Source organism: Mesoplodon mirus, assembly GCF_964341445.2.
Source record: "Mesoplodon mirus genome assembly, chromosome: 12".
Lineage (NCBI taxonomy): Eukaryota > Metazoa > Chordata > Mammalia > Artiodactyla > Ziphiidae > Mesoplodon > Mesoplodon mirus.
Window position 1 is genome coordinate 38,698,516 of NC_138988.1, and position 21,777 is coordinate 38,720,292.

The 21,777-nt window shown below is 56.6% G+C and overlaps 4 protein-coding genes across 13 annotated transcripts in view; 3 read left to right on the top strand and 1 right to left on the bottom strand.

Moving 5' to 3' along the window:
• The window catches only part of IP6K1 (inositol hexakisphosphate kinase 1), a 76,856-nt gene extending 73,187 nt beyond the window's left edge, over positions 1-3,669 (top strand). For all 9 annotated transcript variants that reach the window (XM_082639634.1, XM_082639635.1, XM_082639636.1 and 6 more), the window contains one exon: positions 229-3,669. In XM_082639634.1, coding sequence (XP_082495760.1) covers positions 229-762 — 534 coding nt within the window. In that variant the 3' untranslated portion in view covers positions 763-3,669. The remainder of the gene's footprint in view (positions 1-228) is intronic.
• A 343-nt stretch (positions 3,670-4,012) lies between these two features.
• GMPPB (GDP-mannose pyrophosphorylase B) lies at positions 4,013-6,488 on the top strand. Its single transcript, XM_082638799.1, has 9 exons — positions 4,013-4,389; positions 4,515-4,595; positions 4,687-4,735; positions 4,874-5,016; positions 5,236-5,394; positions 5,481-5,559; positions 5,634-5,761; positions 5,845-6,027; positions 6,107-6,488. Exons 1-9 carry the CDS (start codon positions 4,261-4,263, stop codon positions 6,236-6,238), a joined length of 1,083 nt encoding a protein of 360 aa, XP_082494925.1. The 5' UTR covers positions 4,013-4,260; the 3' UTR covers positions 6,239-6,488.
• RNF123 (ring finger protein 123) overlaps positions 6,460-21,777 on the bottom strand; it is a 28,856-nt gene continuing 13,538 nt past the window's right edge. Inside the window, exons 24-39 of one of the 2 annotated variants that reach the window (XM_082638794.1) lie at positions 21,342-21,487; positions 20,954-21,037; positions 20,053-20,160; positions 15,007-15,184; positions 14,013-14,087; positions 13,770-13,857; positions 13,594-13,681; positions 13,421-13,505; positions 11,918-12,057; positions 11,626-11,814; positions 11,459-11,534; positions 11,138-11,222; positions 7,291-7,433; positions 7,044-7,138; positions 6,832-6,917; positions 6,460-6,748 (exon numbers count right to left, since the gene is read on the bottom strand). In XM_082638794.1, the coding sequence (XP_082494920.1) occupies positions 6,628-6,748; positions 6,832-6,917; positions 7,044-7,138; positions 7,291-7,433; positions 11,138-11,222; positions 11,459-11,534; positions 11,626-11,814; positions 11,918-12,057; positions 13,421-13,505; positions 13,594-13,681; positions 13,770-13,857; positions 14,013-14,087; positions 15,007-15,184; positions 20,053-20,160; positions 20,954-21,037; positions 21,342-21,487 (1,787 nt within the window). In that variant the 3' untranslated portion in view covers positions 6,460-6,627. Of the gene's footprint in view, positions 6,749-6,831; positions 6,918-7,043; positions 7,139-7,290; positions 7,434-10,853; positions 11,037-11,137; positions 11,223-11,458; positions 11,535-11,625; positions 11,815-11,917; positions 12,058-13,420; positions 13,506-13,593; positions 13,682-13,769; positions 13,858-14,012; positions 14,088-15,006; positions 15,185-20,052; positions 20,161-20,953; positions 21,038-21,341; positions 21,488-21,777 lie in introns of those variants that run through there. The other variant, XM_082638795.1, reaches the window with a different exon arrangement.
• Positions 7,431-10,779, top strand: AMIGO3 (adhesion molecule with Ig like domain 3). Its single transcript, XM_082638798.1, has one exon. The coding sequence runs from the start codon at positions 8,272-8,274 to the stop codon at positions 9,796-9,798; it is 1,527 nt and encodes a 508-aa protein (XP_082494924.1). The 5' UTR covers positions 7,431-8,271; the 3' UTR covers positions 9,799-10,779.

The following is a 21,777-nucleotide window of genomic DNA, read 5'->3' on the forward strand; positions in this document are numbered from 1 at the left end:
AGGAGGGCTCCAAAGGTAGTGCCAGAAAACCTGTAGGCCTGGTCTCTGCACATTGCTGGCTTTACCACAGGAAAACTTAGGGTGAACTTGGCCTGCCTACTCCAGTTGTGTGGGTTGAGCAGAAAAGCTCAGGATGGTCAGAAGTACTTTCCAGATAGTGCCTGCCCAGGGCACCGTGAGGTCATCAGACCTCCCTGGTACTCACCTGTCTGTCTCCTGGGGTTTCAGGTGTACCAGCTGGACACAGGGCATTACCTCTGCAGGAACAAGTACTATGGCCGTGGGCTCTCCATCGAAGGCTTCCGCAATGCCCTCTATCAGTATCTGCACAATGGCCTGGACCTGCGGCGTGACCTTTTTGAGCCCATCCTGAGCAAACTGCGAGGCCTGAAAGCTGTACTGGAGCGGCAGGCCTCCTACCGCTTCTACTCCAGTTCCCTGCTTGTCATCTATGATGGCAAGGAGTGCCGGTCTGAGTCCTACCTGGACCGCCGGTCCGAAATGCGTATCAAGCACCTGGACACAGGGCTCCCTGAGGTGGCACCATCCTGTGGCCCTAGCACCAGCCCCAGCAGCACCAGCCCCGAGGTGGGCCCCTTCTCTCCACCCAAGGTGGATGTCCGCATGATCGACTTTGCACACAGCACATTCAAGGGCTTCCGAGATGACCCCACTGTGCATGATGGGCCTGACCGAGGCTATGTGTTTGGCCTGGAGAACCTCATCAGCATCATGGAACAGATGCGGGACGAGAACCAGTAGGCCCAGCTCTGGGCTTCCAGAACCTTTTCCTCTCCACCCTCAGGCAGGGACCATTGCTCTGAACTCGCCATGAGGACACACAGACTTTCTTTTAAAAGGGTTATATTTCTCTTTGGTGTAAACTAAAAGAAATGTTTTTAGCTGTAGCCTGGAATCCATATATATAAAGTGAAGGAGGGCAGAGCACATCCTCTCAGCCAGGCTTCCTAGCTCTATGGTTCTGACTGCTGTGTCCAGGCTGTCTTAGGAAGGAAGAGATGCCCCTGGTGGGCTTGGCAGCAGGGACATGTTGCCCTTGGACATTGGTTTCTTTTGCCTAGGTCTTTGGGGTCTGTGGCTGCAGGGTCCTGCTAGTTGTGGGGTGAAGCCCTGGGTTGGCTCAGGGCCCCTCCATGCTCACTCATCCCATGTTCCTCAGTAGTAGAGGATTGGGTGCCCATCTCTTGGGGGACTTTGTAGCTTGTGTTGTGGGTATCACCCAGGTCTGTAGCAGATGTCCCCAGGGCACCACAGGGCCAACTGCACACAGCTGGACCCTTCTCGGTTCTGACCTTGGCATGAGGCTAGATTCATGAAGCTGTGCTGAAGCCAGCAATGGCAGAGGGCAGGCCCTGGGATCCCCAGGCACTATTTGGCACTTGAACCTGCTCCTCCTCCTGCCTGCACAGCCCAGCCAGCGTTTCTCACCAAGATCCCTTGCCTAAGGAGGCCATCCCCTCTTGCCCCACTGGAGGGGGCCCTGCTCTGTTTGCTGAGGTGAGTCAGTGTTCCAGCAGGCCTCAGGGCCTCTGATGGCTCTGACCCAGCTAGTATTTGCAGTCCTTGTGCTGTGGCTAGGAGTCCTCTTCCTCTAGCTTGGGCAGCTGTGCTGCCTTGGATGGGCTGCTCCTTCCAGGGCTCAAAGGCTGTGGTCCGCTCAGGGTCTCACCTCTCCCCAGGCCAAGCTCAAGGCAGCAGCCCACTGTGAGGAGCTCCAGGCTCGTGAGGGAGAACTTTAAGCTTGTTTGCTTATAGGGACATTGGGCGCTGGGTGCAGGTGCCCAGATTCTGCTAATGAGAGTTTTATCTTATCAGTACTGGGGTCCATCAGTCTGTCCATTTTTCCATCTGCCAGCCCCTGTGATCTCTCCCCTGGGGTGTAACCTTGTTCATTAGTAAATATTGATTTCCTTCATGCTTCCCTCAGCAAAATATTCTCTTTACCATTTCTGAGGTGAGCTTTTGCCCCTGTGCCCTTCCTCAGCAGGTGCTACCTTTTTTAAAAGAACTGGTAGCAAAATGAATTGGAGGTGTTTGCCTGCTGGCCCAACACCCTCTCTGTGAGCCTGGAGTGTGGCCCCCTCAACACTCAACACTGACAGTAGCACGGTGGAGGCCCAGGGGGTGACCCATTCCTTGCCCATAACTTTTGCTGCCAGCCCTTAATGGCATAGAGACCTGCCACCTCTAACACATGCAGCCAGGTGATACTGCACTCACCTAGCCACTGCTGAGGTTAGTGCCCTCACCTCTGAGTCTAGGGCCACTGTCATTGTCACTTTTGGCATGTCCCTATTTGGGCATTAATGGTAAGCCTGCCAGCCTGTGTCTCTGAGAGGCCTTGGTAACTGATGGACTAATTTCCTGGTCCTTAGAGATGCAGCCTCACACATCTTAAATGGGCTCCTTGATGGGATCCCATCTCTCTCGGCCCTCTGACCCTGGTGCCATTGGTGGGCAGGTTCCCATTCCTTGGGGCTAGGAGGAGCAGCTTGCCTTTTTGTAGTCAGTAATGACCATCTTCTGTACTATTCTGTGGCTTCACCCATGGGGGCAGTAGCTCTTCATTAGTGTGGATAGTCATTTCCTGGTAAGGCAGGGGCTAAAGCAAGGGTCTAGGGCCACTCGGGACCCACTGATGGCACCTCTCCAGCCTGGGGATGTGCTGTGCTTCCTGAGTTTGTGTATTATGGGAGATGCTGCCCCATTCTGCTCTTCATCGCGAGAGAGGCTGTACCGACTTAAATTCAGTGTTTGCCTGGCACTAAAAGAGCAGGGCTGGGATTTGCTGCTTCTCCTCCAGGGCAGGGTCCCTTGTTTTCAGCACTTTTGAACACTTGGGAGACACAGCCCTGTTTTCTGGTGGGTCGTGGGTATGTGTGTCTGCACTCGCTCTTTGCCACCATTTCGCCCTGTTCCGTGCTAGAGAGAGCCCTGTCCCTGCCAGGCCCTGCCTTCCCAGCCCCAACTTGGGACCAAAGTGCAAGATGGGATCATGGGTTGGGGCGTTCAAGCGACCCCTCTCTATAGTGCTTCCCTGGGTGAAGTCGACACCAGCCCCACTAGTGGGGTGGGATGGGCGGTGCTTAAAGAGGAAGGGGACCAGTTTTGCAGCTTGCCGGGGACGCCACCCCTCCCTCACATCCGGGCCTGTACGGTGGGCGTGGGGATTCTCCTTAACGGGCCAAAGGCTTGGGCTAGTTCGTAGCCTCTGCTCACTTGCTCACATCCCATCACGTGCACCCCCCCCCCCAGATGCAGATTGCTTGAAGTTTTAAAGCTGTTCAATTTGGTTTTGTTTGTGCCGATTTAAAAAATGTTTTAATGGGGAAAAGTTTGGGGAGAACCAAGGGAAGGGCCTGGTATCTTTGCTTCTCGGGGAACTGCAAGGCCTCGCCTGGAGGACCGCTCTCTACTCCACTTTCCTGGAAGCTGCCTAAGCCTGTCCACGCCGCCCGAGCCCTGCGCCCGGATATGACACGTGGCTCCGGTCGCGTCTGGGCGCGGTTGCGTTTTCTCGGGACCTTGCGTGCAGTGGAGGGGGTGCTGCGGCCTTGGGCTGAGCCCGCCCCTTTCTATACACCTAGCGCTGCCCGCCCCGCTTGTGTCTGAGGTCGTGTATGTCAAAATAAAGCCGCTAGAAGCCGAGGCGTGTCCGTGTCTTTGAGAAACCCCTCGGCCTCCGGGAGACTGGCCTAGTCCGGCCAGCCCGCGTCCTCGGCCCCTCCCCGGCCCGGCCGGCCCGGTGAGGCGGGGAGGGGCCGGAAGCGGCTGTGGCGCAGCGCAAAAGAAGCCTCGCCCTTGGCGCCAGCTCCGCTTTTGGATCCGCCAATGGCCAGCTGACCCGCAGGTCCGGGTCCCGGTCCCCATGGCAGCCCGGCGCGCTCGGCTCTCATTGGCTGCGTCGGCCGGAGCGTCGCGTATCGGCGCTTCGACGCCGACGGTGTGCCACGTATACGGTAGCTGATTGGGCCGCCGGAGTTTACGTCACTTCCCGCCGGCGGCCGGCCCGAGTTGGGAGGCAGTCGGTCTCCGTTCGGCGTCGCGTCCTGGTTTGCTGCTGTCTCGGACCTAGCGTCAGCGCGGACTGGGCGGACAAGGCAGAGCCAGAGTTGGTCAGTCTGGCGGGTGAAGGGCTCGGGGCCGGGCACAGCGGCGGGAGTGTGCGGCAGGGGTCCGCCAGGCGGGCCGCGGACACCTCGGAGCCCGGGACTCACTCTCCGGCCGCCCGCAGGCGCAATGAAGGCACTGATTTTGGTGGGCGGCTATGGGACGCGCCTGCGGCCGCTGACGCTAAGCATCCCAAAGCCGCTGGTGGACTTCTGCAATAAGCCCATCTTGCTGCACCAAGTGGAGGCGCTGGCCGCGGTAAGGCCTGGGGACGGGGTCTTGGTAGGACCTGATAGGATGAGGGACGGCCAACGATTGGGGATCGGGGACACCTGTGCCTTCGGCTGAATCCGCCTGGCGGCCGGCGCCGTTCTATCCCACAGGCCGGCGTGGACCACGTGATTCTTGCTGTGAGCTATATGTCTCAGGTGCTGGAGAAGGAAATGAAGGCGCAGGAGCGAAGGGTGAGGCACGGATTTCTCGCTCTTTCCCTTGGTCCCCGCTCAACTTTTCACCCTGGTGAGAGAAACCTGACGGGGTGCTTCTTCCTTCCAGCTAGGAATCCGAATCTCTATGTCCCATGAAGAGGAGCCTTTAGGGACAGGTCAGTAGAGACAGGAAGGTCCCTTGGGGAGGGTTTAGGGCCAGGGAAGGGGCAAGACTCAGCCTGGATGGGGACTGCTGAGCCTCGATCCAGGGGCTCAGACCCCCAAGATGATGGTGACCTGTTCCTCTCCCCCAGCTGGGCCCCTGGCACTGGCCGGTGACCTGCTCTCTGAGACTGCAGACCCTTTTTTCGTCCTCAACAGTGACGTGATCTGCGATTTCCCCTTTCAAGCCATGGTGCAGTTCCACCGGCACCATGGCCAGGAAGGCTCAATTCTGGTAAGCGAGCACGTCCTTCTGCTCTAATGTTCCTGTCCCCATGCGCAGCCTCCCCAGCCTCTCCCATCCTCCAGCCTTGAACTGCCCCTTGGCGTTGTGGGTGCAGAGCTGTGCAGTTTGTGCCTTTAAGCATTTGTGGCAAAGCCCCTGAAATTTAGAACAGCATGTATATCAAGGCTCAGGAGCACTGGACTAGGCCTGAAGTCTTCCTGCACTCAGGTGACCAAAGTGGAGGAACCCTCTAAGTACGGTGTGGTGGTATGTGAGGCGGACACAGGCCGCATTCACCAGTTCGTGGAGAAGCCGCAGGTGTTTGTGTCCAACAAGATCAACGCAGGCATGTACATCCTGAGCCCTGCAGTGCTACGGCGCATCCAGGTGTGTAGAAGCCAGCTGCTGGGTGGGCTGGGGTAGGGCAGGCCACCACTGCCATGACCCTGCTGATGAGCTGCCCACTCCCACAGCTGCAGCCCACATCCATTGAGAAGGAGATCTTCCCTGTCATGGCCAAGGAGGGGCAGCTCTATGCCATGGAGTTGCAGGGTGAGGCAGGGAGGCCACAGGGTGGGGGTGGTCTGTGGCTGGGCTGAGCCCCCTGATGCATTCTCTCCCTACAGGCTTCTGGATGGACATTGGGCAGCCCAAGGACTTCCTCACCGGCATGTGCCTCTTCCTGCAGTCGCTGCGACAGAAGCAGCCTGAGCAGCTGTGCTCAGGCCCTGGCATTGTGGGCAACGTGCTGGTGGTGAGGCCCTTGCCCAGAGCATTGTCAACCCCCTCAACCTTGGGGGACAGATGGCCCACTTGTGTTTTCCCCGCTGTCCTCAGGACCCAAGTGCCCGTATTGGCGAGAACTGCAGCATTGGCCCCAACGTGAGTCTGGGTCCTGGTGTGGTGGTGGAGGATGGTGTGTGCATTCGGCGGTGCACGGTGCTGCGAGACGCCCACATTCGCTCCCACTCCTGGCTTGAGTCCTGCATTGTAGGCTGGCGCTGCCGCGTGGGCCAGTGGGTAAGCCTCGGGGCTGGGCCAGATGGGGAGGGTGGGGGAATGCCTCTGCCTCGCTGACAGGCCTGCCCCTCCCCCCAAGGTGCGCATGGAGAACGTGACAGTGCTGGGTGAGGACGTCATAGTTAATGACGAGCTCTACCTCAACGGGGCCAGTGTGCTGCCCCACAAGTCTATTGGTGAGTCGGTGCCGGAGCCCCGCATCATCATGTGAGGATGCTGTGGGGCTGGCTGAGCCCCCATTTCCCCACTGGCAAAGGGATCACTGGCTCGACACATCAGGAGGCCCTGGACTCATTGCCATTTGACTGGGGAGGATTGGACAAGGGTGAAGCCGTTGGACACCCGCCTTCTCCTGTGGACATAATCTGGCAAGATCCTTACTGGGCATACCCCACAAAGCCTACTCCCTCAAGATGGGCTGGGCCAGGACTGTATGGAATAATAATTTAATGCTCACTGTGGCCCTGACTGAAAGTCAAGCTCAGGCACAAATAGGGCATGGTGGGGGGTCGTGGGGGACAGGGCAAGGGGCTCATAAATAGGGCCCAGCATGGGTTTGAGTTTAAGGGTAGAGATTCCTGCCGTGTGGGCCAGGTAGGCCTAGGCAGCCGAGGAAGTGGCACTTGCACTGGCTGCCTTGTCCCAGTCCTCTACAGACACGATGGTGGCTTTGCAGAAGAAGCAATCCTTGTTGTTCATCAGGTGCTGATTGATGCAGGCTCTACAACAGGGGAGGGCATAAAGGTGGCCTGTGTATCCCTGCTGTTCCCCACCCAGCCCCTTGTGCCCATGCAGCCCACTTACTTGCAGGACTTGTGGCCACAGGGCTGGAACACAGCAGAAATGGGGTGAGCATAGCAGATGGGGCAGAGGTCTTCCTCACTGGTGGGCTGCAGGGAGCAGAGTGCAGGGTGGGCTGGGGTTCAGGTCCCAGACAAGTTGGGTGTACACTACGCACACAGCTGTGGTGATGTGTACTGGGGTTGTGTGGACCCGTATGCTGTGGCCCCACTCACCAGGGAGGCAGCTGCTGCCTGGGCAGATGCAGAGGTCAGGTGTGCCAACATCTGTTCCACCTGGGCCAGTTCCTCAACACTGATGTAATCTGTGTCTGGCGGGTGGTAGGAGGTGTCAGGCCAAATGTGGCACTAGAACCCAGTGCCTCTTGAGTACTCCCTGCCTGGGAATTTGCTCTTCTTAAGACTACTGACCTGGCCCAGCCCTAAATCCCTCTCTCCCCTGACCCACCCCCAGCCTACTCACAGCTCTGTAGGGAGAAGCGCTTCTGGTCAGGGGCAGGCAGGGCAGTGCCAGGGGTAGGGGGCTCTGGCTGCCCCAACAGATAGCATATGGAGCGGAGCTGGAAGCAGGGATCAGCCAGGAGCACTGATGTGGCTCTCTCTGTCCTAGGTGGGAGAGGGTACAAGGGTAGTCAGAAGGCTGGGCCTGTCTGAAATCAGTATCTGTCGGAGGGGTGGGGGTGGAAAGTGCAGCCTACTTGCATTATTGCCTGGTTCATTCCACCCAATCTCCCTGCTTCTCTCCAGTCCTCTCAGTAAAGTCCTAGATCCCAGTAAGGACCCACATTGCCGGGTACCAGTTTAAGGGGCACCACCAGAAGATAATGAAAGTCCACCTGCCCCTTCATTTACATTAACCCTTAAAAGGAAACAGCTGCCCAATCATACACGTTTACCGTTCAAAGAAAACACCTGCCCCCTCATAAACGTTAACCCTTCAGAGAAAACACAAAGAACACAAGAAGCTTAAAGACGTGCTTCCCAGAGTTCCGGGAGACCAGCCCTCTGGAAAGCCGCCAGCCAAGCTCACGCTGGGGCATTGTGGCCCGACTCGCTCACCCTCTGGCGGCCACGCGGGGGCCTATGATCGCCGGGGGACGCGGCTACCCCGCCCCTCCAACGTGAGCCAATGGGAGCCTGAGGCCCCGCCCCCGAGAAATCGCCTCCCGGAGAGTATTTAGAAGCTGAGTGCTCAGAAACGCATTCAGGAGAGAGCTGGGGAAGCCTGAGAAGGGAGTGCTGGGCAGAGCGTGGCCCCAACTCACAACCCAAAACCTGGGGCCGGGCAGCTGGAGCGGTCGGCCTTGCGGGACGGAGCCCGCATCCTGTCTCGCTGGCCACTGGCCATTTAGCGCCCCGCACTTCTAGCCGGATGTGAAGTGGGTGAGTCTCGGAGCTGCGCCCCGCACCAAGCTGCCCTGTCCCACCCCTGGCAGCCGCCGCCATGGCCCGGCTGGTGCTGCAGGGCACACTGCTGTGCATGCTGCGCGTCGGATTGAGCACCCTGGACTCCGAGGGCTTCCTGTCCCCTGCGCCTCATAACTGTCCCTACAAATGTGTCTGTGCAGCCGACTTCCTGAGCTGCGCCGGCCTGGGGCTGCAGGATGTGCCGGGCGCGTTACCAGCTGCAGCTGCAGACCTCGACCTGAGCCACAATGCGCTGCAGCGCCTGCGCCCCGGCTGGTTGGCGCCCCTCTCCCGGCTCCGCGCCCTGCGTTTAAATCACAACGAGCTGGATGCGCTAGGTCCGGGAGTTTTCACCAATGCCAGCGGCCTGCGGCTGCTCGATTTATCATCTAACGCCCTGCGAGCCCTCGGCCGCCACGACCTCGACGGCCTGGGGGAGCTCAAGATGCTGCTTTTGTTCAACAACCGCCTGGCGCACTTAGACGAGCAGGCCTTTCACGGCCTGGGCGCGCTCAGTCGTCTCTACCTGGGCTGCAATGAACTTGCGTCCTTCTCGTTCAATCACCTGCACGGCCTGGGCACGACCCACCTACGTACTCTGGATCTCTCCTCCAACCACCTAGGACGCATCCCTGTACCTGACCTGGCTTCACTGCCAGCCTTTCTCAAGAATGGCCTCTACTTGCACAACAACCCATTACCCTGTGACTGCCGTCTCTACCACCTGCTGCAGCACTGGCACCAGCGGGGGCTCAGTGCTGTGAGCGACTTCGCGGGTGAGTACACATGCCTGGCCTTCAAGGTACCCACCTCCCGCGTGCGCTTCTTTGAGCACAGCCGTGTCTTTGAGAACTGCTCAGCTGCCCTGGCTCGGGGCCTAGAGCAGCCTGAAGAACAGCTGCATGTGCAGGTGGGGCAGTCCCTGAGGCTACACTGCAACACCAGCGCCCCAGCCGTGCGCATTGCCTGGGTCTCACCGCAGCAGGAGCTGCTTGTGGCTCCAGGATCTCGCAATGGCAGCATCGCAGTGCGGGCTGATGGCAGCCTGGCCATCAGCAACGTGCAGCCATGGCACGAGGGTGTCTTCGTGTGCCTGGCTACTGGACCCCACCTGCATCACAACCAGACACACGAGTACAACGTGAGTGTGCACTTTCCACACCCTGAGCCTGACACTTTCAACACGGGCTTCACCACGCTGCTGGGCTGCGCCGTGGGCCTGGTGCTCGTGCTGCTCTACCTGTTCGCGCCACCCTGCCCCGGCTGCCGCAGATGCTACCATCGCACCTGCCGCTGCCGCCGCTGGCCCCGAACACCCAGCCCACTCCAGGAGCTGAGCGCACAGTCCTCAGTGCTCAGCACCACGCCGCCCGACGCACCGAGACGCAAGGCCAGTGTCCACAAGCACGTGGTCTTTCTGGAACCTGGCAGGAGAAGCCTCAGTGGTCGTGTGCAGCTAGCGGTAGCTGAAGACTTTGATCTCCACAATCCCATGGGCCTGCGGCTCAAGGCTGGCTCTGAGTCTGCTAGCTCCACAGGCTCTGAGGGTCTGGTGATGACCTAGGCTGCCCAGGGGCCCCACCGAGGCCACTGCCTGCCCGCTGCTTGCCCTGCTCCGTGCTGCTGCCCAGAGAACTGCCAGATGCTGGTGGGAAGCACTGGGCTTGGTCCTCCAGACTCCTGTGTGGGCCTCGACATAAAGCACAGCAACACCACTCACCGGTAGAGGGGCTGAAGTCCCCAACTCTCTCCTGCTTCTCCCCAGCAGCACAGGACCAAAACATCCCAGGACCTAGCAGGGCCTACCTGTGCCCACATGAGGATTGGAACCAAGGACCATCTGGAAGAGCTCTTGCATTAGAGCCCCAGGTTCACCCGCAGGGGCTAAGGCGGCCATCAAGGAGAGTGGTGGTGAAGAATTGAAGCATGACCACCTTCTGCTTCCCAAGGGGACGGGAGTGGCCCACAGGGGAAAAGAAGGAGGACTTCAAAGGAAGACTGAGTCCCCAACCCGAGGGTGGAAAGAGGAATTACAAGCCCTCCCTCTGGTGAAATGCGACTCCCCACGCACCAACATTCAAGCTATTTGAAGTTTCATGAGTCCATGCAGTCTGGTGAGAAGGCAACCAGCAGGCAAGGCTCCTCAAGAGACCTCCAGGGGCATCGCAGGCCACTCTGAGGGCAGAGCCTCTCCCATGGGCTCGCAAGACAATGGTAAGGGGCACCAATGGCCTGTTCCCCCAGCTTTTCAGCAGTAAAAAGCCTGCTGAGCGTGGATAAGATGGGAGGGCTGAGCCAGAACTTGCTGTCTCCCAAGGGTAGAATCCTCTTAAGGGCTGGCACTGGTATCAGCCTAATGGCTGAAGCAGTGCCCTGGCTTCATATGCATCTCACCACTCTCACTGCAGGGGGGCAGGGAAGCGGGGACTGGGAACCCCTCCTGAGTGAGGGCTGAGCTGGGGGGCCCACAAGTGTCCTGGATCCAGCTACCATGGAATTTCTTAATAAAGGTAGTACATGCTCGTCGTTGGAGCCTTCACAGACACAGGTGGCAGTATGTGTGCTCAGCTCTTAACCCCAGCAGTGCGTCCCTGGATATCGCAGGATGGCACCCCGCCCTTAGCACAGTCTTAGTTCCCCTGCCCCTGCCTGAGGCACAGCCACAGCCAGTGGCTCTGCCCGTGGGCCAGGGCACCCTGCTCTGCTGAGCTCCTGGTTTCTCCTACTTTGAGCTGCTGCTGCCGCCACCGCCACCTACTCAGTTCATACCTCACTACCTTCCTTCCAGCTCCAGACCTGATGCTTAAGTCCATGTGAGAGATGAGCTTTGGAAGGCCCTGCCCAGCCCCCTCCCCATCAGACAAGCCCAGCCCGCACAGGTGACCCCAGCCCCTAACACTCACCCTGAGGCTGAGCCGTGCACCAGGAGTCGTACCAGGATGCCTGTCACTGCCACCAGAATAGGGTAGTGGTCCACACTTTCCAGGCCTAAAGGGAAGGAAGGGGATGAGCTACCCAAGTGCTCCCACTGCAGGGGCTCCATCCCTGCCCAGCTGACATCATTATCATTCACACTTCCCACCACCCTCCCCACAGAAGGCTGAGCTAGGCTGGGAGTGCCAAGCCAGGCTGTCCCGGTGCAGAATGTAGAATCAGGCAGCACTGCTCCTGGCAGAGGAACCAAGGCCTGTGGTGTGTTGGGTACAGGGCTTCTAGGTCCTCACCAGGCAGCCGCAGGGTGACCACGCGGTCAAACAGGTTCCTCTCAGCTGTCACCCGGTTCAGCACCTGGTTCAGCAGCTGTGAGGGCAGGAGCCCGTTGGTGGATGGGTGGGCTCACACCACTGGGGTGTCCCCAGGGTCCCAACCACCCTTGCCCAGATGGACACACCTGTGCGAGACGCCGCAGAAGCATCTCAGAGGTAGGCTGGGCCCAGTCGAGGAATATCTCAGGCACCAGCGTGATGGTCATCTCCAAGACGCGCAGCAGGCTGACCGAGAGGTCAAAGCAGGTGGCACATACCTTGAGCTGCCGGCTGTCCACAAAGTTCCGCTCCAGGCGTTCAGCAGCCTGCTGGATCTGAGCCACCAATGTGTGGACAGCAGTCAGTGGTCTGGCCACACTGCAGATCGTGCCTCATCCTCTGCAACCCCCTGGCCCACAAGGTCCCTCCGTGACCCACCTCCTGGATCATGCCGATAAACTCAGAGAAGGCCCAGTTGAGCTGGTTGAGGACGCTGTTGAGGAAGCTGGGTGCCACGTCAGGACCCTCCCGCAACAGGTCTGCCATGTGCTGCTGCAGCAGGGTGGAGGGGCAGGGCTCTGCGGGGACGTCGGGAGGGGCATCATCAGGACTCCAGTCAGCGGCCCCTGCCCGTCTGCCTCTGTCCTCACTCACAGGCCATTGGTGTAAGGGCAGAAAGACAGCTCCCTGGGAACACTCAGGTCTTGAAGGCAGGGGGACAGGGTGCAGTGCTGCCTGGGGGTCAGGGCTAAATCTGTCCCCTCCCTCTGCTGGGCCAACCACAGGCTGCAGTTGTTCCCAATGCCTCCCCCACCCCCAGTTCTAGAACCGCCCCCAAGCCCCAGCCTGATCCCCAGAAAGTTCTCAGTCACATGCCCTTCAGCAAGGGCTAGACCTAGAAAGGGCAACCTAGACCCCTCTTCACTCGTATCAAGGCCATTTCTCCCAAGAGCCTCCTCTGAGCCCTGCCATCCTCCACTGTCCTCTGCTGCCCTTGGCCTGGCCTTAGCATATGGCTGAGGTGGTGGGCGCCAAGTCTGGGCTGACAGGCAGCAGTAACCAGAGCCCTCAGCCACACCGGGCTAGGCATACCTCCCCCCTCTGCAAATCGATAGTTCCTACAGCAGCAGGATGCATATCTGGCCCCACTGCTGCTTTCCACTTGCAGCTCAGGTCCACCCTGGAGGCAGGACCAAGGCAACTGGCAAGGGCTTGCTGTGTGACTCTGCACAAGGAACTTGGCCTCTGGGGACCCCTTTAGGCCCAAACACTCCCACGAAGGCAGAAACATACCACGTGGGCTAAAGAGAGCCACTGTGTGGGGTCAGTACAGCATGTGGCAGGCAGATTCTGCAAGCAAGACAGCCCAAGACCCTGGGCTGGGCCTAGTGAAGGTCTTCAGGCTCACAGGGCTTTGCTGGACCATATGCCCAGGACAGAAAATGCAGACTTTGCTCCCAACCAAAGGCCACTTCCTCCAGGAAGCCCCATGGACACCCTTTGGGGCCCTGGCCAACCCCTAGTCTGTGCCCCTGCCTTGACTCAGGTATCCAGGGTCTGGCACCAGCCAGTGAAAGTAAAGGGGCAGAAGGACATGGTGCTGGGACAAGGCTGGAGGTCAGGGAGCTGGTTCAGAGGGCAAGGGATAGGGTCCTCACTTTGCATAAGCTGCCAGCAGCCTGGGAAGACGCTGCCCCTTTTCACTGTGACACATGCAGACCGTTCAGGACCAAAGGGCACACATGGGACTGGAAAGCAAGACTCAAGAGGACCAGAGTGTCCTTAGACTGGGAGGAAGCAGGGAAATGGAAACCCCAGGGGATACACAGGGGGTTTGGGGCCCAACATGAGTCCAGGACTGAGGCTGGAAGAAGTGGGAAAGTCTGCGAGAACCCAAGAGCAGCGGGTGAGGGCCCCCGCCTGCCAAACCTGGATACTCACTCTGGAGGCTGGGCAAATTGGCATCCTCGGGTTTGGTTTTCAGCAGGTGTGGCAGCCGTGTATAGCGGTACCCGAACCCACAGCCCTGGGGGTGGAGTTGGCGGGGGGTCAGTGGGGCAGGGCAACCCCTCCCTCCAGCCAGCCATAGCCACCTCCTCTCCAGCCAGGCTTACCCTCCAGAGCCGCACCAGGATCCAGTTGGTCTGGGCCCAGGGCCGCTGCTCATAGGGAGCCAGGAGACTCCTCACCATGGCGATACGCCTGTGAGGGCAACGGGTGGTGGGCACGGGGTGAGGCTAGTGCTGTGCAGGGCAGAGTGCGTGCCCCCCGTCCCTGGGCCCCCACTCACTGCTCCTCAGGGATCCGCTCCACGGCCCGCAGGGAGTTTGGGTAGCACACGTAGCTGGCCAGGGCCTGCATCAGCGAGTCACGGATATCTGCTGGGACAGGCCATGCCTCAGCAGGTGCCTGGCATGAGCCCTGGTGCCCATGCCTCATACCCACCTGGCCGGCATTGTGCGCAGAAAATAGCCAGCCAGAGGTGCCATCCCGTCTGTCCCCATCTCCCCCAGCCCTCTGTCAGGGACCTCACCAGTGCCCACGATGCGTGTGTCGGCAAAGTGTTTGGCAAGGATGGCAGCCAGACGGGTCAGGGTCTCTTCATAGCCTGCAGGGTTGGGTAGTAGGATGAGCTGATCAGGAGTGCGGACTCCAGAGGCAGCCATAACCCTTGGTGGGTGGGCTTGGGTAGTGGGCTCCAGAGCTAGCTCCAAGGGCTAGTCTGGGCCCAAGCTGACATCTGGGGACTTTAGGCAGGGCATTCACTAACAGTTGGCGAGAGGCAAAGGCACAGACTCATTGTGGGTGTTGGGTGGGTCCCAGCAGGAGGATAGGTCCTGACAAAGAGTCCTGCCTGGGCTCAAACCCATCTCAGCACACACACTGGAGGGCTCAGCAATCAGCCCCTTGGGCACCCACAGCTCCACCTCTGAGGACAAAGCCTGCACTGAGGCCTAGGGCAGGGCAAGGGGACAGGCCAGGAGCCTAAAAGCCCACAGCCTAGTCCAGACATAAACTGCCAAGCCCAGCCTGGAATCAGTGGTCTGCAAGAAGCCCAGACTCCTATGTGGCCACCAGCAGGGCCCCCCTACTCCTTGCTGTGATCTGCAAAGACAAGCCACTCTGCCCCTGCATGGGATGGCACACCCCATGGCCAGCGCCAGGGCAGCAGGGTAAGAGGCCAGCCGGCTCCTGGGCCACAGAAGAAGCAAGAAGGAAGTGAAAGCCAGGGTGGGGGGGGGGGCGGGGTGGGTGGGATGGGGGTGATCCCCACACCCTGTACTCCATTTCGTCTGTTTCCCTCCTAACACCTGGGAGGAGCTGTTGGTCCTATGGCTGCTGGTACTAGGACAGGGCTCTCCACCATGTGGGACTTTTGCAAATGCTTGTGTGATGCTGGGCAGAGCCTCACCTCCTCCCCACGTGGGATGTGTGCTGCTGGGCCACGAGGGCTCAGAACAGGGCTCCTAGGGCTCAGTCCAGAGGTCCCCTTTTCTGTCCCCTCCCAGCCTGAATGGCCCCATCACCTGGGAGCTCCTCCATGCTGTGCACAGGGCCAAAGTAATTCTTGAGAGCACTGTAGCTGTTGATGGCCACACTCAGGTAGAATTCGGGCATGAAGGCAAAGAGAGGACCTGTGCGGTCGCCATGCTCGATGGTCCGCAGGCAGACACGCAGCAGCCAGTAGATGTCCTGCATCTTCTCCTGTGGGAGGCACACAGGGTGTTGCTGGGCTGTTCACGGGAGGGGTCACAGGGGTGTGGCCCGGTCTGGAGATTAGGAAAGGCCTCCCAGGAACGTGACATGAGAACTGGATTCCAGGAAGTGGGAGCAGTGGCTCAGGTAGGAGCAATCAAGCACTGTACTGGGCAGGCAAGACAGGCCACCAGCCTGGATAGGGCAGCACTACAACCCTGACCAGAATCCTGGGCTGCAATTTTTTAAGGTACAGAAGGTGTTAAGCGAGAGGGTGCAATGTGACCAGAAGCCTGTGTTGGAACACTGCCCAGAGCAGAAGGGGCTGCAGGGACAAGTGGGGACAAGGCAGTGAGGAAGCTACAGCCTTGGCTAGGCCCAAGACAGCAAAGGGACTGGATGGCCAGGCATGCAGATGCACCGATTGGCTGTGAGGGCAAGGGAATGGTCGCAACAAGAACAGGGCCCACATTTCTGTGCATGGTGGGAGCCTCCATGGAGGCTGGAAGTCCTGGGGGAGAAGCAGGCCTGGTGAAGGGCAGAGGGGATGTGGCTTAGGACATGTGGAGCATGACGTGCCCAGCGATGCCCCCAAAGAGGTGGTGTTAAGGAGGCAGGTAGAAAATGGATCTGGAGCTCAGAGGAGAAGGTGGTGTGAAAGTCAAATGCAGCGTGACTGCTGGTGGAACAGAGGCCACGGAAAGCAGACAAAACCTGCCAAGGGCCCAGTTCCCCACAGTATGGTTTCCAGATAGTCTATCCCACAAAAGGGGCCAGGAGGGGTCACCAACCAGAGTGAGGCCCTAGGCCCCAGTCCAGACCCATAGCACCACATCTCCTGGAGTGGAGCCGGAGCAGTTGCACTTTCCACCAGCTCTCTGATGTGCTCTCAAACCTGAGAGCCCGAGAAGATGTAAGCAAGAAGTCAGAGGGTGGGCCTGGGCCTGGGAGTACACACGGACAGGGAGGCCTACAGGAGCTGGCGTCACTGAAGGCCAGAGAAGACCGAGTCTGAGGAGAGGATGGCAATGGCACTGATGCGGCCAAGGGGGCCACTGTAATGGGAGAGGAGATGTGTTCACAAAGGGAGACGGGGGAGCTCAATAGACACCTTGCAAGACTATTTCAGAAAAGTGGAGGAGCCTGATATGGGCAAAGAGTGAAGGGAAGATGAGGAAGCCAAGACACAGAGAAGGAAGGAGAGAGCGGCAGTGTAAGCAGATGTACAGTGAGGGAAAGGCATCACAGGCTTTTTCCTTTACTAATGAGAGAAGCTGAACGAGCAGGAGGCAAGAGGGTAAGCATTGCAAATGTAGAAGAAAAAAAAGGCAGTTCAACATAATAAAGGCTGTATTATGAAAAGTCCATAGCTCACATCATACTCAATGGTGAAAGAACGACAGGCTTTCCCCTAAGATCAAGAACAAGACAAGGTGTCTGCTTTTGCCACTTCTGTTCAACATAGTATTGGGAGTTCTAGCCAGAATTAGGCCAGAAAAAGAAGTAAAAGCCATCTACGTTAGAAAGGAGGGAGTATGGGACTTCCCTGGTGGTCCGCTGGTTAAGACTCCACGCTCCCAATGCAGGGGGCCTGGGTTCGATCCCTGGTCAAGGAACTAGATCCCACATGCATGCCACAACTAAGAGTCTGCATGCTCCAACTAAAGATCCTGCATGCCGCAATGAAGATCTTGCATGCGGCAACTAAGACACGGCAGAGCCAAATAAATAAATAAATAAATAAATAAATAAATTTTTAAAAAAGAAAGGAGAGAGTAAAATTATCTGTTTGCAGATGACATGATCTTATATGTAGAAAACCCTAAAGATTCCACCAAAAAACTATTAGAATTAATAAACGAGTTCAGGAAATTTGCAGGATACAAAATCGACACACAAAAATCAATTGTGTTTCTATACACAAGCAAGGAACAATCCAAAAAGGAAATCGAGAAAATAATTCTATTTACATTAGAATCAAAATTAATTAAACAGGTGTAAATTTAACCAAGGAAGTGAAACACTTTAAACACTGAAAACTACGAAATGTCGCTCAAAGAAATTTTAAAAGGTACAAACAAATGGAAAGACATCCCATGTTCATGGACTGGAAGACTTAATATCGTCAGATGTCAATACCATCCAAAGCAATCTATAGTTTTAATGCAATTCCTATAAAAGTCCCAATGGATTTTTTTTTGCAGAAATAGAAAAAACTATTCTAAAATTCCTATCGAATCTCAAGGGACCCCAAATAGCCAAGACAATCTTGAAATAGAACAAAGCTGCAGATCTCACACTTCCTGATTGCAAAACTTATTGCAAAGCTACAATAATCAAAACAGTATGGTAGGGCTTCCCTGGTGGTGCAGTGGTTGAGAGTCCGCCTGCCAATGCAGGGGACATGGGTTCGAGTCCTGGTCCAGGAAGATCCCACATGCCGCCCACATGCAGCAACCAAGACCCAACGCAGTCAAAAATAATAAAATTAAATTAAAAAAAAAACAACAGTATGGTACTGGCATAAACATAGACGTACAGACCAATGGAATAGAGAGCCCCCCACCCCCAAACCCTCACATATATGGTCAAATGATTTTTGATAAGGGTGCCAAAACCATTCAATGGGGAAAGGACAGTCTTTTCAATAAATGGTGCTGGGAACACTGGATATCCACATACAAAAGAATGAAGTTGGACCATTATCTCACATCATATATAAAAATTAACTTAAAATGGGTCACAGACCTAAACTTAAGAGCTAAAAACTCTTAGAAGAAAACATAGTGGAAAACCTTCACAACCTTGGATTTGATAATGATTTCTTGGATATCACAACAAAAGCATAGGCAAGAAAAGAAAAAAATTGATAAATTAGACTTCATCAAAATTAAAAAATGTGCAGCAAAGGACACAATCAAAAGACCAAATGGGAGAAAATATTTATAAATCATAATCTGCTAAAGGGTTGATACCCAGAATGTATAAAGAACTCCTACAAATCAAAAACAGAAAAACAATCTGATTTAAAAATGGGCAAAAGGACTGAATAGACATTTCACCAAAGAAGGATATACAAATGGACAATAATTACATGAAAAGATGCTCAACATCACTAATCACTAGGGAAATGCAAATCAAAACCACGATGAGATACCACTTTACACAGATTAGGATTACTATTAATAAAAAAAATTATGAGAAACAAGTGTGGGCAAGGATAGGCAGAAATCAGAACACTGTGCCCTGCTAGTGGGAATGGTGCAACCACTATGAAAAACAATATGGCAGTTTCTCAAAAAAATTAAAAATAGAATTACTATATGATCCAGCAATTTTGCTTCTGGGTATATACCCAAAAGAATTAAAAAACAGGATCTTGAAAAGGTATTTGCACACCCATGTTCGTAGCTGCATTATTCACAATAGCCAAAAGGTGGAAGCAACTCAAATGTCCATAGATAGATTAACGGATAAATAAAATGTGGTATATACACACAATGGAATATTATTCAGCCTTAAAAAGGAAAGAAATCCTGACACATGCTACAACATAGATGAACCATGAGACCATTATGCTAGGTGAAATAAGCCAGTGACAAAAATTCCACTTATATGAGGTACTAGAGTAGTCAAATTCACAGAGACAGAAAGTAGAACAGTGGTTGTCAGGGACTGAGGTGAAGCGGGGAATGGGAATTAGTGGATATAAGTTTCAGTTTGGGGAGATGAAAAGAGTTCTGGAGACTGGTTGCACAGCAGTAAATATACTTAACACTGCTGAACTATACATTTAAAATGATTAAGATGATAAGTTACATACTGTATTTTACTGCAACTTTTTAAAATGGTTAAGATGGTAAACTTTATGTTGTGTATATTTTATCACAATTTAAAAAGGTACAAAGATGGGAGGGTGAGGTTCCTAAGAAGACAGTGTGGGAGGGGGTGGCAAGATCGCCTAGGGAGGTGGACAGGCATGAAATCCTGGTGGTGGGATGACAGTGACCATCTTTGTGGGGCTGGAGCAAGGTGGTCTGTGGCAAGAGAGAACAGAGGGGTAAAAGGCAGAGGTGGTTTGGGTTGGGGAGGAGTCACCAGAAGAAAGAGCAGTAGAGACAGGGATACCAAGGGCCTTGATCACCCAGTTATGGGGGAGGGGCACGCCCAAGAAGGTGAACAGATGCCCTACATGGGCACCTGGGGAGCATCCCAAGGCACTCACTTGTGAAGGGGGAGATGCCAGGGCAGGTGGGGAGATAAAACAAGTGCGGCGGGTCCGGGGCCTGGGGTGGCGGGGTCAAAATATGGTCTCTGAGGGAGTGCACCGTCTGTCCGTCTACCCTGGGAGGACAGGGACTCAGCTTTCTGGTTCACTACTGAGTGTCCGCAGTGTCAGGATGGCACCTGGCATCCTCCAGGCTCTGGGCATGTTAATAAATGAACGAGTGAGTGAATGAGTGAGAAGGGAACAAGCCAGTGGCCTCGAGTGGGAGGGGAGTCAGAGAGAAGCAGATGCAGATGCAGGGTGAGGCTTGGGAGAGGTCACAGAGCCCCTGACGTGCTGAGAGAGGAGAAGGGGCAGCGGAGAGTGGGAGGCAGGTAGAGACAGGCTGTTCCTTGAATGGAGGGTTATGAGCTGCGTGGGGAAGTGGGGTCTACAAATGGCATCTACTTAAGTTCATGGGGCATGAAAAGTTCAGGGGATGTGGCACTAGGTGGGAGGAGGGAGGATGAGGAGCGGGGAGGGGGCACGTGTGTGCCAGAGGCCCAGGAGGGCAGGGAGCACTAAGGGGCTGGCACAACCCTGCCCAATCAGTGACTAGTCCAGGGGCTTGGGGAGGGCAGCAGCTGCTGGCCTAGGCCACACTGCTCACCTGGGAGTAGACGGTGGCATGGACCCAGGCAAGACGGCGACTTAGGTGATCCAGCTTTTCTGAGAAAACCTTCTGGCTCTTCGTCAACTCTGCAAGGATGTCCTTCCTCTGCCAGCCAAGGAGAAGGGAGGAGAGGACAATCAGGACATGGCCCTGTGCCCAGACCCACGCAGCCTAGCAGGGGCCCCACTGGTGTCCAGGGCAGGCAAAGGGTTGGGCGGACCCAGCTCCACTCTTCAAAACCCTCCTCAGCCTCTGACCTGCTGGTGAGCCTGAGCAAGACAGGGCCACAGCTGCCCCTCAGAATGTGGAAGTGAGACGCAGCTGAGGGCATGTGAGATGAGCCCCTGGCTGGGACACCCCAGGGACTCCATGCTAGAACTGCAGCTCCGGCAGCTGCTTTTGCCCTGGACAAGCGCAGGGTTCTGTGGACAGGTGGGAGCCAGGAGCTGCCAGGGAAGCCCAGACTGGGCATTCTTGGCTCTGTTCCCCAGGCCAGAGAGCTACGGCAGAGGGGCTCCAGGGGAGGGAAGGAGGGAGGGAGGGAGGCCCTGCTTCCTGCTGACTCTGCAAGTGGCCGAGGAAGTACTCAGGGTCGAATCCATAATTGATGAGGAGAGTGGGTGTGCGTCAGCACTTAGTGGCCAGGGTGGGGGCACCCGGGCACAGGCCATGGCTGGCTGACGGGGCTCAGGCCGTGCCTAGCCCTGGTGCCAGACCCACTCTCACTGACGTGGTCTGCCCGGGGTGGGGGTGGGGATGAGGAGAACTGCTGGGCAACCCCAGAGGCAGGGGCAGGACAGCAGCTTTCCCTCATGGGCTTCCCTGGGGACCCCCAGCGAGCAAGCTGCCCTCTTTAATGCCCCGCCCTCCCAAAGACCCACCTGCCCATCCACCTTACCCGCTTGGGGCACCGGCGGAGCTTGTCCTCTGTGTCCCTCAGAGCCATCGCGTACTCATTGACATCATCAGACACTCCCACCATCTAGAGTACCAGACACCACATCCAGGGTGACCCTTGGGCACCTCGCACAGGTTTCTCCACACCCAGTCTGGACCCCAGCCCTGCCAAACCCTTAACCTTAGGCCCAGGACAGCCCCCTCCCACAGAAGTCAACCAGGTCAGACCCAAACGGTGCTGGCAGAAACTAGTCTTGCTGTGGCATATGCTAACGCGCACAGTCACGCCCAGGCGCCGCTGGAGACACGTGGGCACATGTGGGCGCACACACACATGCATCCAAACACACAGAACCACATAACATGCGCATGGACCAGTGGCGTGAGACCTTGCCCAGCTGCTGGTGAACGCTGAGATTATACATCATGATGGCACCGTCCAGGACTTCCAGCAGGGAGTTCTCGGTGAGGGGCTGCTCAGGCTCCTCGGGGGGCCGCCCCACCAGCAGGCCCTCATTCCACTGGCTACCCTCGACTAGGGAATAGGGAAGGACAGGGTCAGGGTCAGGGTCGGAGCCATTCCAGTTCTCTTCTAAGCCTATGGAGCCAGGATGGGCCTTATAGGAGGAGAAGGAGGCCCTCTCCCCCTGCCTGGGCCCAAGGAGGGACCTGCAGTGAGAACGTGTGGGCGGGGGCAGGGAAGGTCCTGCATTCCAGGATCTATTTCTGTAGCATCAATTTCCTGCCCTCAGAGTGCACTTCCCACACCCCTGAGATACTGCTAGGCCACAGGACCAGGAGGGAACGGGGTATATTTGGCTTTGC

What these genes read in the sequence shown, in the direction of transcription:
- AMIGO3 (XM_082638798.1), top strand. Translation starts at nt 8,272, where the DNA reads ATGGCCCGGCTGGTGCTGCAGGGCACACTGCTGTGCATGCTGCGCGTC.
- GMPPB (XM_082638799.1), top strand. Translation starts at nt 4,261, where the DNA reads ATGAAGGCACTGATTTTGGTGGGCGGCTATGGGACGCGCCTGCGGCCG. An exon ending in TGAAGGCGCAGGAGCGAAGG is followed by an intron (nt 4,596 to 4,686) that starts GTGAGGCACGGA and finishes TCTTCCTTCCAG; the next exon opens with CTAGGAATCCGAATCTCTAT. An exon ending in GCCAGGAAGGCTCAATTCTG is followed by an intron (nt 5,017 to 5,235) that starts GTAAGCGAGCAC and finishes TCCTGCACTCAG; the next exon opens with GTGACCAAAGTGGAGGAACC.